We start from the raw sequence: 13,001 nt of genomic DNA, 5'->3' as shown, positions 1-13,001 counted from the left end.
GACGACACAACAGTGGTAGGCCTGATCACCGACAACGACGAGACAGCCTAGAGGGAGGAGGTCAGAGAACTGGCCGGGTGGTGCCAGAATAACAACCTATCCCTCAACATAATCAAGACAAAGGAGATGATTGTGGACTACAGGAAAAGGAGGACCGAGCATGCCCCCATTCTCATCGACGGGGCTGTAGTGGAGCAGGTTGAGAGCTTCAAGTTCCTTAGTGTCCACATCACCAACAAACTAACATGGTCCAAGCACACCAAGACAGTCGTGAAGAGGGCAGGAAACTACAAAGATTTGTCATGGGTCCTCAGATCCTCAAAAGGCTCTACAGCTGCAACATCGAGAGCATCCTGACTGGTTGCATCACTGCCTGGTACGGAAACTGCTCGGCCTACGTGATATACCATACACCCATATAATTACAGGGCATATAAACAACGCACTGGGGGACATTATCCTTTACAAATACAGGGTTACATGTCCCAAATGATATGACAACCAAAACAGAGCTAGCCATCTCACAATAACTAGCTCGCAGTAGAAACTACTAAATAGCATAACCATAAATATGACATAAACACCTGAAAGATATGAAATATGTACTTACATATCAACAAGGACGCACACTGGCCTTGTCTAACACAATGAAAGCTAACTGGTGTGAAAACACAAGGATGGCTGGAACTTTCTCTCACTTGACTTCTCTGCAGCTGATCTTCTTCTCTGAGCTGGAGATCGCCCAGCATGCTCTGCTCCACTTCACCGGTGGGCGGAGCTACTGCTCTGATATGATGAACTAACATTACTGACATGATTAACTGCAAATACTTCACAGCCTTTGGACACTTAGTGTGCATCCCTAATGACACCCTATTCCCTATATAGAGAAATATAGGGTGCTGTTTTGGGATGTAGACCGAGTCTTTGCTGCATTTTCTGTTATTCCTTGAAGACAAGCAGACTGGCCTTTTTTCAAGTTGGCTCAGCCTATGATAAATGTTTACTCTGTTGATCCTCTCATGTGTGTCAGTGTGTCAACGAGCCGTCCTTAACTGACATTATCAGACTAGGAGAAATGCAGGCACTTGACCCGTATGTCCATACATGAGCGCGTGCACACACACGCTGAGAAGACAATCACATGAGAACACACCCACACACACACGCTCCCACCCACACACGCACGCACAGACACACAGACAGACACAGACACACACACAGACACAGACACAGACACACACACACACAAACACACACACAGGAACCAGACTTAATCCCCATGGGAGGGTGATCAGGGTAGCTCCCAGCTAACGCTAATCCCATAAACAAACAGTAGTTTGTGAGGAGGGGAAAGGCATTGTCTCTTGGGCTCACCTGGTTATATGTCCTAGACCTGGGTTCAATTAGTAGTTGTTTCTTACAAATACTTAAGCTGTGGTTGGTTGAGATTGTCTGGCGCTATGGAACCAACGGAGTACTTGAAAGTGCAAACCCTGCCAATCTAGCACTTCAGGCAGGCTCTGACAAATGCTGAAAGTATTTGAAAGGATACATATATTATTTGAACCCAGGCGTGTTTATATACGCTACAGGTAGAATGTTGGAACAGCCAACAGGATTGGAGCAGGATATCCATAATACAACCGCCGACAAACAGTTGGTGGAACCTCTCATTTGAATGATATGTGGATCAACATTCAGGTGTCACATTCACCTCCCACGTTGGAGAGGGAGACTGATTTATTTGGGTTTTGTGTGTGTGTGTGTGTGTGTGTGTGTGTGTGTGTGTGTGTGTGTGTGTGTGTGTGTGTGTGTGTGTGTACATGTTTTAGTATACTGTGATTACCAAAAGTCCTTACAAGAATAGTAAACCAACAAAAATTCAGAGAAGCGAGGACATTTTGCCAGTCCTCACTTAGGTTAGGTTTAGAGTTAAGGTTAGAATTAGGGTTAGTGGTTAGGTTTAGGGGTGAAGGTTAGAGTTAGGGGTTAGGGATGCTGGTCTCCATAAAGTTCTCACAAGTATAGTAAGACTTTGCTGATTCCGATGGGTTGGGTCTCTGCTGTTCTGTAAAGAATGTATTATATTTAGCTCATTTCTCATTTTCTAATGTTGGAAAATCCCCCCTCCCCCGCTCCGCTGCCACCATCCTCCTGCTGTTGCACAAGCAGAATCTACTGACACCTAGCGGTAGTATGAGTAATAACACACGGGTTACTTTCTAAGTTGTATGTCGTCTCTCACGGTCAGGGAAGGGTTCAATTAGACTGTTTCTCAAGTAGGCCTACAACGCTGATGTTAGCAGCAGAACAAACTCCAATCACAGGTAAAGAGTAGTTCAATAGTTACAACAGCAAAGCTAGCAGTTAGTTAACTAACTAGTTAGCTGATTTAGCCTACATCCTCTACATCCTCTACGCTCAGCTGATAGCCCATATACTGCCCTCTCTGTGAGCAGTAGCTTAGGCTAGGTAGCTTGCTGACAGTGGGATGAGTGTCTTTGAACACCTGCCTCTCCAAAGGTATGTGCACAGCCCTGTATCCAGTATATGTATGCACCCACACACACGTGTATGGTACATGCTTTAAGCCAGACATCCCAATCATGGGACATTACATTACAGTGGTTGGTCGGGCACTCTCAGTGTTAACAGACCTGGTTCAATCTGTAGCCATGTTCTGTTCCAACAGAGATGGTTCAATCTGTAGCCAATGCCTGGAGCGGTTTGGCAGGTGACAACACATAGCGGGTCTGAGCATGTTACTAGAATTACTGACAATCTCTGGAGTTAGGCTAGTCTATAACACTACATAAACATTGCATTTATTTACACTTCCAGATGATAACTATCTACGATAATCAAGCCAGAGAGATACAACTGTTTCATGTGTTCTGTCTCCCATGAAACAGGCATCATAATAAATAATCAAATGAGTATTCGACTATAGAATCCGGCCATATGTTCTGTGGGTAAATTCTATGAATTATATTTCTATGGCCCCAAAAAATTCAAGGAACCACAATACCAAAAATCTTCGACAATATGCTTTTCTCTTGCCTCCTCACTTTTCCCTGCGTGTACTGCTTGTCCCTGTATTTTAAAAGTTGAATTGAGTCGCAAACCATCAATGGTTAATGTGTAGAGAGAGAGAGAGGAGAGAGAGTGAGAGAGGAAAAGGAGAGAGAGAGGGGAGAGAGAGAGAGACAGAGACAGAGAGAGGAGAGCGAGAGAAAGAGAGAGAAGAGAGAGAGAGAGAGAGAGAGATTGGGCTAAGACCAACCCCCCCTGGATTTTTCAGTTAGATTCTGCTGCTCTGGTGTCTTGCTTGTCAGTTCTCTCTTGTGCGGTGGTTAGTGTGGATTCTCTTCAACGCATTGATAAGATCTCTACAAATAATATTCAAGGTAGGTTTATTTCACATCTGTATGCAATGTCGCAGTGCTAGTCTAAGTTAATAGAAAGCGTTTTACCAAATACGCAGTCATTGGATGCGTTGCTTTTACGCGCTAGAATTGCGTCTTACTTTATATCTGTTGTAAAAGATAAGGGTGTCTGCAGTGTGCTGAATCTCTTCTCAGAACATGTTTGAATTCGGTTGAATCCAATTTCACTTTCTGTTTATTAGATTTCGTTTGACATGTATGTAGCCTGTTGTGTGGAATGCACAAGCCGTTAACTTATTTTTGGTCTGTGGACCGTGGGAACTTTACAGACCATGCCCATCGCAATGAGACGTTATTGGGGGTAATCAGCGTACGGCAATTAGGCTGAATTTAGACAGGCAGTCTTTTGACCAATTAGATCAGTTCTGATAAAGATCTGATGTGATTGGGGTAATTACCGGTCAATGGGCTGAATTGGAAATGTAGGTATATCAGCACAAGACGTTGAAAAAACGTCTGAACCAATTTTGCTTAGTGGGATGTGATTCCATGGAAATGTGCAGTGAGATACAACAACGGTCACTATCATATTTTTAAGAACAGTTAAACTTCTCTATATGTATCCTATTATATCCAGGCTATATTGTGGAATTTGTGTTGGCTATGCATTTTTTTTAGTTGTTTGTTTGAAACATATACATCCTATTAAATTGAGTATTCTAATTCCTAGCAATTCTATAGTTTGAACCTTGAAACGTCAAGTTTGTTGCCCTAATTTCATTGGCTACAGATTAGATTCGAGTTAACGTTTCCAGACAAGGCCATTTTTTAAATCTTACCATATGACTCAAGGCAAGAAAAAAAAAATCCATTCTCAAAACACAAGACTCAAAGGAATGCGACCCGGTTGACACTTAATGGTTTTCTTACATAAACATTATCTGATCAAAGACATTCTCCACTCTGGTTTCGATTTCTTTTGACAAGGCATTATTTATAAAAGTATATGCATTCCAGATTAAATTCCATACATTTTACATTGATTTCCTTCTGGAAACTTGAGCAACTCAAATTTACTCCAACCTACTGACATTTCACCCCGACTGTGCTATGACGAAGCTGGCAGGTGAAAGTGTCCGCGTGTGCCAACTTTACGCACGCACTGTTATGACGCTGAATGTCTAATATCGTTAACGTGATTAACTCACTCTTTAAACATAATTAAGGTAGTTAAGGAAAGAGCTTGAAACATTTCACATGGCCTCTTTAGGTACTCGCTAACTCAGTCAAAACCTTTACCCCAAGTGGTCACTATGTGTTTTAAACTAAGCGCATGTGTCGCTATCTCAATGTCGACTCTGCTCCACACTTCCCATAAGCCCAATGTTTTAATAAAAAAGGAATCACTATAGCAAACGTTTTAGGGCAACGAATTAAAGATTGCCTTCAATAGGCTCATTTAATTCAAATTAAAATGTAGATAAATGTTTTTAGTTATTTAAAAAAATATATGTTTATTTGTTTTTCATTATGTGTTTGTAATTAGTCATACTGTACTGTTCTCACCCTAATGTCCTCTGTATTATTTAATTCACAGGAGTTGGACAATAAGCGGCTCAGTCAAAACCCCTTCAAACAGAGCACATGAGCACCCCCTGGTGGCATTGACAAGCATAACACCTGTGATCAGAAACGTGGGGAAAGAAAACCACTACCTGACTCAGCTGCAACTAACACCTTCTTGTCTATTGGATTATAGTTCTGTCATTCTATGGAGCGAAACTCACAGAGATCCCCCATACCAACTGGTATTGATCGGTAACTGAAGCATGACAAGTTAAACTATGCGTTAATTAATACCTAGAATAAGGTATTAAAAAGTCAACCAAAGAGTTCACTAAAGAAGACTTAACAAACAACAGAAACATGGAGATGGAAGCCTCCCGTGCTGCTTACGCTGGGACCTTCCCCACTGAATCTATAGGCTCTCTACCCACCAACACCTCTCCAAGCCTGCTCCAATTCTTCTGGGATTACCAGAACAATGATGTCATTGTGACGCACTACAACTACACAGGCAAGCTCCAGACAGACAGGTATCGTGAAGGGTTAAAACCTGAAGCCATAGCCTTCCTGGTAGTGTGTCTTCTTATCATCCTGGAGAATGCTGTGGTTCTAATAGCCATCTGGACCAATAAGAAGTTCCACCTGCCCATGTACTATCTCCTAGGTAACCGTTGTTGTTTTTGTCCTACACCCACCCCCCTTTCTTCAGAGGACAACTTGACTATACTATATTGACTATACTTGACTATACGTTATATAACTTTAAAAAAATGTTATGTTACAATATAATTTTTAAAAATCCACCATATGCAATTCCATTAATTTTCTATATTTTCTTCCTAGGTAACCTGACTCTGTCAGACCTCCTGGCCGGTGTCACCTACATGGCTAATATCATCATGTCTGGTCCTAATACACTGAGACTAACTCCAATACTCTGGTTTCTGAGGGAAGGAGGCGTCTTTATCACATTAGCCGCCTCCGTCATCAGCCTATTGGCCATCGCTATAGAACGCCACGTTACCATGGTGACAATGAAACCATACCACGGGGCAAAGAAGGGTCGGCTGCTGGCTCTGATTGGGGGGAGCTGGGCGTTAGCAGGGCTGCTGGGGGTGCTCCCCGTCCTGGGCTGGAACTGTATGGGTCATCTGGACCACTGTTCCACGGTTCTCCCGCTCTACGCCAAGTCTTACATCCTGTGCTGCGTGTCCGTGTTCAGCGGCGTGCTCCTCGCCATCGTCGTTCTCTACGCCCGCGTCTTCCGTATCGTGCGCACTAACACCCAGCGCCAACGCCTCGGAGGAGCAAAGGGAAGCCTTCGCAAAGGCCTCGCCAGAAAATCCCAGAAGTACATGGCGCTCCTCAAGACAGTCACTATTGTACTCGGCGTCTTCATCGCTTGTTGGTTGCCGCTCTTCCTCCTCCTCGGCCTAGACTCATTCTGCCCTGCCCGCCGCTGCCGACTGCTCCTCAAGGCGGACTACTTCCTGGGCGTTGCCATGGTGAACTCGCTCCTCAACCCCATAATATACACCCTGACCAGCAAAGACATGCGTCGCGCTATTTTAAAACTGCTCTGCCGCCCGTGTCTCATGACCAAGGATGGGCAGGTGAAGAGGATGGGGGTGCCGTTCCTGGAGTGTAGCTTCAGTAAGACGGAGGTGGCATCGAAGAAGCTGGAAGGCCTGGAGACGACGATCTCCTCTGGGAACATCGTCACGGCTCAGTCACCCATAAAGACTCTCTACCCCAAGCTCTTCAAGGTCTAAAGAGCCTAATGTGGATAGCTCTGTGATGGACAGGGAACTAACTCCCTATGGAAGATGGACAACATAAGTGCTCCATATGGCCTCCTGAAAAGACAGGCCTGAGGGACCCTTTGGGCAGCTCTGTGTTTGAGAGAGTAAACCATAGAATTAGGGGCTTTGTCCCTTCCAGTAATTGTATTTCTATGGAGTGAACTTCATATTGAAGTGGTGGACAACAGGAGTGCTCAATATGGTGACCTGAAAACTGCATCACTTCCTGTTTGGCAACTCAACTCCAATGGCCTCCGGCAGACTAGCCTACATCTATAGCTCTCTTCTGGCCAATGAACTAAGCCTAAGAGCAAACCCTCAAAAAGACAGGTGAATGATCTATGATTGCGACAGATATAGCTACAGGTGTTTTTGATGAGAGCATCAAGTTCAGACATATCTCTCTTCAGCAAGTCTGTAGTGGTGCACTTGCAGCAATATCACCACATCAAAAGACTGATGTTGTAAGAATGATGACTAAACATCAAGCCAGGTGGAAGAAATGAAAATGTGAATTAAGCAACTCTTCTGGTATTCACAAAAACCTTCCAGAACTGATTTGCACTAAGTTAACTCTGCATTGAGAGAGCATTGAAAGCCATGGATTAAGATTGGACATTCTGTTCTAGAACTAAGACTGTAAACTGGACATTCCAACCATGTTGAGTTGTTGTGGCGAGTGCGCCTCGGTTTACTTCACCCAACATTTCTATGTTGTTGTTGTTGTTTGAAATGCCTTAAAGAAGGCATAATATGGACATAATAATATGTCTGTGGTCACCTGGACTTCGCTGGCTCGAAGGTCCATGTTGTGCCTGCCTGTGTCCCAAATAGCACCCTATTGCCTATACAGTGTACTACTTTTGACATTTGGGGTACACTCCGAGACGCCGGTTGTGATAACCCCATACAGCTACACAGTGTGCCCAAACAGAAGCCTATACAGGAAGTGGATGCTGTGTTGTTCACCCACCAGTTGCTCTTTGAAACACAAACACACAATGGAAACCTACGCATGCACCTAAACATTATGGTACCTGGATGTGGAGGGAGATGTCAAACAATATTAAGATCACAGGATGCTGGTGAGGGGAGGACGGCTCATAATAATGGCTGGAATGGAATAAATGGAATGGTGTTAAAAGTCATATAAACCAAGTGTTTTCTACCGTTCCATTCATTCTGTTCCAGCCATCACTATAAGCCCCTCCTCCCCAATTAAGGTGCCACCAGCCACCCGTGACTAAGATTATAATTTGAGTAGAAAATCTCCCCATTTTAGCTGTAACTGTTGTTCTGGGCTTACTCAGTCAAGTGGAAACTACCTGTTGGTTCCTGATTGGAATTCATATTTTAAATGCCATCACACACACTACAATACAAAAACACTACTATAAGAATGTCACTATGAACCCAACTACCTGCAGCTCTAATCAGTGATGGACTTCTTCCCCAAGCAAAGGACTTCATGCAGTCCTTCGTGTTCCTCTTGTGTTATTGTATCGATAAGAACCGTCTGTTGCACTTGGGGGTCTCTGTTTTGAAGACCGTGTTATAACTGATGAAACAACAGATCACCAGGTAACAGGTTACCATCCTAACCTGCTAGTCGGCATCATCCAGCTGCATTGGCTGTTTGGTAACGTTAGACTAGAACGTGCTTGTCAGCTATAAATCAAGATCAAAGTTGGGAAGATACACAGATGTATACAGTGCAATTCTAAGTTACAAACCCATTGACACATCTGTTATTTCTGGCTTTAGAGAGGCTTTTCCTATACAGTCTATGGACCTGAATGTATATTTTTCAACATTTAAACTGGTAATGTCATCTAGCAATTCCAAAATAAAACGTGTTCTGTGTTTGGATGGATGAGAAGGTGCACCATACTTTTGTACTGTGTGGTGTGTATTGAGCAATTTATTTGTGTATTTCTAAAGGAATTTGTTAGGGCTTGTACTTTGTACTGTAAAGTATATGTTTTTTGTACTACCAAGGTTATACCATTATTAAAACAACTGTTTTCTGAAGAATCTGATTATAAAGTTGGTGTTCACTCTGCAGGATTATGCACAGGTGTACAGAGCCTTCAGAAAGTATTCAAACTCCTTTTCCATATGTTGTTGTTACAGACTGGATTTGTCACTGGCCTACAGACAATACCCCATAATGTCAAAGTGGAATTATGTTTTACTAATTAATTCCAAATGAAAAGCTTAAATGTCCTAAGTCAATAAGTATTTTACTCCTTTGTTATGGCAAGCCTAAATAGGTTCAGGAGTAAAATTGAGCTAAACAAGTCACATAAATTGCATGGACTCTCCAATAAAAGTGTTTAACATGATTTTGGAATGATGCCCTTATTTCTGTACCCCACACATCTGTAAGGTCCCTCAGTCCAGCAGTGAATTTCAAACACAGATTCAACCACAAAGACCAGGGAGGTTTTACAAAACCTCACAAAGAAGGGCACCTATTGGTAGATGGGTAAAAATAAAAAAACAGAGGAAAACCTGGTTGTCTGATTCCAACAGACACTGGGAGACAAATTCACCTTTCAGCAGCACAATAACCTAAAACACAGAGAGTTGCTTACCAAGAAAACAGTCAATGTTCCTTAGTGGACTAGTTACGGTTTTGAATTAAATCAACTTGAAAACCTATGGCAAGACTTGAAGATGGCTGTCTAGCAGTGACCAACAACCAACTTGACAGAGCTTTTAATTGTTTAAAAAAATATATGTAACCTTTATTTAACTAGGCAAGTCAGTTAAGAACAAATTTTTATTTACAATGACGGCCTACACCAGCCAAACCCGGACGACACTGGGCTAATTTTGCTCCGGCCTATGGGACTCCTAATCACAGCCGGTTGTGATACAGCCGGCCGTAAAATATTGTACTATCCAGTTATTCAAAGCTCTTAGAGTCTTACCCAGAATGACTCACAGCTGTAATCACTGCCAAATGCGATTCTAACAGGGGTGTGAATGCTTATGTGACTGAGATATTTATGTATTTAATTTTCAATTAAATTTGCTAAAATGTTTGAAAACATGTTTTCACTTTGTCCTTAAGGGGTATTGTGTGTAGATGGGTGAGAAAAACAACAATTGAATACATTTTGAATTCAGGCTGTAACACAAACCGTAGAGTAAGTCAAGGGGTATGAATACTTTCTGAAGGCACTGTATGTGTGTGTGTGCAAACCTGCGTGTACTTGTGCATACGTGCGTTGGCGTGCATGTCCTCCCCTCGTGGAGGAGCTGAGTGAGTGAAATAGCATTTCTTAGAGAACTGTGGCAGGAAACAGTCTCAGACCCCCCCCTCTCCAACATCTGTTAATAACATTGGTCTGGATACTGTATAGCTTCTGACATGATTCAAATATTTCCGTGGTCCAGCTCCTGTCTGACTGACTGCGAACACACAAAGAGCCTATTCTTCAAAGCCAGGCCCCTGACACATGGCCTTCCTGTCTCTCTTAACCTGTTATACCAGGGTCGTATTAATACAGCATCAAACAGGAAGAAAAAAGACTGTAACAGGAAGGGATGACCACCTGAGCTTGTCCAATAAGAAAGGCTTGTTTTGATGATCCTTGGCAAAAAAAAAGTGTGGTGCACTAATGAATACATTAGTTACATGTAGACATAATGAGGTGTTGTTTCACCAGGCCATAATCCCAGCTCGTAACTCATCCAAGGTACACTAGTCTTGTCCTCTGGTTGTGCGTCATAGATACGGTCCAGAAATGGTCCAGAAATGGACATACACATGTATGGTAATAAAAGGGTTATAGGTTTCTAAAGCTGCACTCCAGTCTCCTTTCCAGTTCATTTGTTTACGTAACAAAAGGCATTTCTCAATAGGTGGTCCAGGGATCCTCATGACATGGGCAGGCAGGCCTTTCCTCTTCTGTTTTCCTTTGCCGATGACATCAGAGGGCACCATCAGACCAACTCCTTGAATGACCTCCTCCATGAACTTTACACTTGTGTCTAAAAAAAACACAATTTTAAGTAGAAATTCTGTCTGTTCTATAGATTAGGGTCACAGTTAGGATCATTGAGTTGTCCTCTTTACAGTGAATACTATGTTTCCCAAACAACCCCATGAGATCTATTTACTGGACATGTCAATCCTAATAATCTACCCGGGTTTAACATGTAAAGATCATTAACCCCGTAGAGTGAAGTGTCTTTTGTTAGTATTGTGAGACTTTAAACACCTCTGGGTTATCTGTTTCTATAGCGATGGCTTTCAGGTTATTAGACGGTTCACAGTGAATAACACACACACACACACCAGACACGTGTGGACGATTTATGAGTCTACTATAGAAGCAGCGTAGTGTACAGCATACAGTAACATAATACCAGCTGGACTGAAAAAACAAATCTATTCAATACTAATACCACACAGTGTACTGTACATACAGTTTACCACAAAACAGATGAATCATCCCCCTCTGTCTGTCTCTTTGTCTCTCTCTCTCTCATTGTCTCTGTCTCTCCCTCTCTCCAGTTGTTACTGTGGCTCTTAAAACATGAGAGAAGTATTGTGTGGTTGTAACCTATGAGTTGATCTACGAACTTGGATACATAGATCAAACACATAATCTGACATACCGGTTTTCCACGATACGATGACCACATAGAAGACCAACAGCAAACGTTGGTATGGTATATACCGTAGGCATATAGGTTTCCCCACTTGTTAGCACCACACTTTGCCACTACCTCCATGAACATGACCATGTTCTGAAAGATGTCAAAGGTCGTCGAACCCTAACGTTAGCCTCCTTCCTGGGGCACAGACCCCTGTGCTGCAGGACTGTAAAATCGATTCCCCGCAGCTGTTCTAAGGTCTCTTATGCACAACAAAGGAGCAAGTTGTACCCAGGGTAGATGGCGAGGTAGAGACTCCCATGAATCTGTCTCAGGAATACCCAAACACTGGCCCTGGGCTACCTTTCCTTCCTGCAGTGGAATGGCAGAATGGGCCATGGATAGACTGAATTCACACAGATGAGTTGCTAGTGTCACACAAATGAAAGCTGATTTCAGAATTGTCTCCCAAGGCTCAATGTGATGTTATTGGAATGAAGGTGTATTGTTAATCACTAATGAAGTGTGAACATTCATTTTCCTTCAAGCATAGACATTAACATTTGGAATTTGGACATGAATGAGTTTCAATATGGTCTCTGCTGCAATATTACGTTTATTAAAGGTCCAATGCAGCCGTTTTTACCTCAATATCAAATCATTTCTGGGTAACGATACTGTGATTGTTTTCAATTCAAATGGTCTTTACAGAAACAAAAATAGCTTCTTAGCAAAGAGCAAATTCTCAAGCAAGAATTTTGGTAGGACTGTCTAGGAGTGGTCTGAGTGGGGAGGGGAAAACTGAAAACTAGCTGCTATTGGCAGAGAGGTTTGGAAGTCTTTCTTAATGGTTTATTAACTAATTTACCGCCTGGCAGGAAAAAACTCCATCCCACCAAAACAGACTTTTCAAACCGCTTTTACACTAAAAGGGCATTATCATAATTTCAGAGTATAATTCAACCTAATATTGTTTAATTATATATAACACAGGGAAATCATGTTTTTGACTGCACTGGGCCTTTAAATACCTTCTCTGTAAAGAGTGGTTTCAATCACCTTAGCTCTGTGGTGGTTATTGCCAGTTAAGATGTTCTGTCTCTGAATGATCAACAGCATTGATGTGCAATTCATGTCTAAGACATGTTTTTTTCCCCCCTCATAGATCCTGTTCCTAAAGGCCTCAGGTAATTGGAGAATGGAGATATGAGATAATTGGATGTTAGGGACAGATCGCAATTTACTGGGGGGAGGGGTGGTCAAAAATAGGGGTGGGTTGTCAAACTTTTGTTTTGCTTTGGGGAGGATTGTGTTTTGTTTTTTTGGGGACGGGGGAGGGTAGTGTGTTTTCTTCCTGGTTTACATTCACTCTTTTGCAGGTTTTACTATATCATTTCTTCCATCCAAATGTTCTAATCTGCTTGCATGCACCTCCCCTATATCAAGGTGTTTTGGTACTTCCCTTATGCATACGCTTTTCCATGTGCTAACTTTTACTATGCCACAACTAAGTATAGTCTACCAGTCTAACGCTCTATCCTGCCCTCTATCCACCATTCATAGTGAGAATAGTGGTATGTTTAGAACCCTTTCCACAGAGGGTTCAACATGGAACCCAAAAAGGTTCTACCTG

The 13,001-nt window shown here is 42.5% G+C and overlaps 1 protein-coding gene and 1 long non-coding RNA gene across 2 annotated transcripts in view; one reads left to right on the top strand and one right to left on the bottom strand.

Moving 5' to 3' along the window:
* Positions 1 to 728, bottom strand: part of LOC149978765 (uncharacterized) — a 42,383-nt gene extending 41,655 nt beyond the window's left edge. Inside the window, exon 1 of the long non-coding RNA XR_016485732.1 lies at positions 611 to 728. This is a non-coding gene — a long non-coding RNA (uncharacterized LOC149978765). The remainder of the gene's footprint in view (positions 1 to 610) is intronic.
* A 2,418-nt stretch (positions 729 to 3,146) lies between these two features.
* LOC110493438 (sphingosine 1-phosphate receptor 1) lies at positions 3,147 to 9,102 on the top strand. The gene is made up of 3 exons (XM_021567705.3): positions 3,147 to 3,410; positions 4,987 to 5,619; positions 5,799 to 9,102. The coding sequence occupies exons 2-3, from the start codon at positions 5,316 to 5,318 to the stop codon at positions 6,725 to 6,727; spliced, it is 1,233 nt and encodes a 410-aa protein (XP_021423380.2). The 5' UTR covers positions 3,147 to 3,410; positions 4,987 to 5,315; the 3' UTR covers positions 6,728 to 9,102.
* Positions 9,103 to 13,001: the final 3,899 nt, after the last annotated feature.

Source organism: Oncorhynchus mykiss, chromosome 13 (assembly GCF_057628025.1).
Source record: "Oncorhynchus mykiss isolate SJ-2025 chromosome 13, ASM5762802v1, whole genome shotgun sequence".
Taxonomy (NCBI): Eukaryota; Metazoa; Chordata; class Actinopteri; order Salmoniformes; family Salmonidae; genus Oncorhynchus; species Oncorhynchus mykiss.
This window is presented reverse-complemented; position numbering and strand designations above follow the sequence as displayed.

Excerpts from the sequence above, each read along its gene's own strand:
- LOC110493438 (XM_021567705.3), top strand. The coding sequence starts at position 5,316 with ATGGAGATGGAAGCCTCCCGTGCTGCTTACGCTGGGACCTTCCCCACT. Across the intron at positions 5,620-5,798 it reads GCCCATGTACTATCTCCTAG|GTAACCTGACTCTGTCAGAC; the intron begins GTAACCGTTGTT and ends TTTTCTTCCTAG.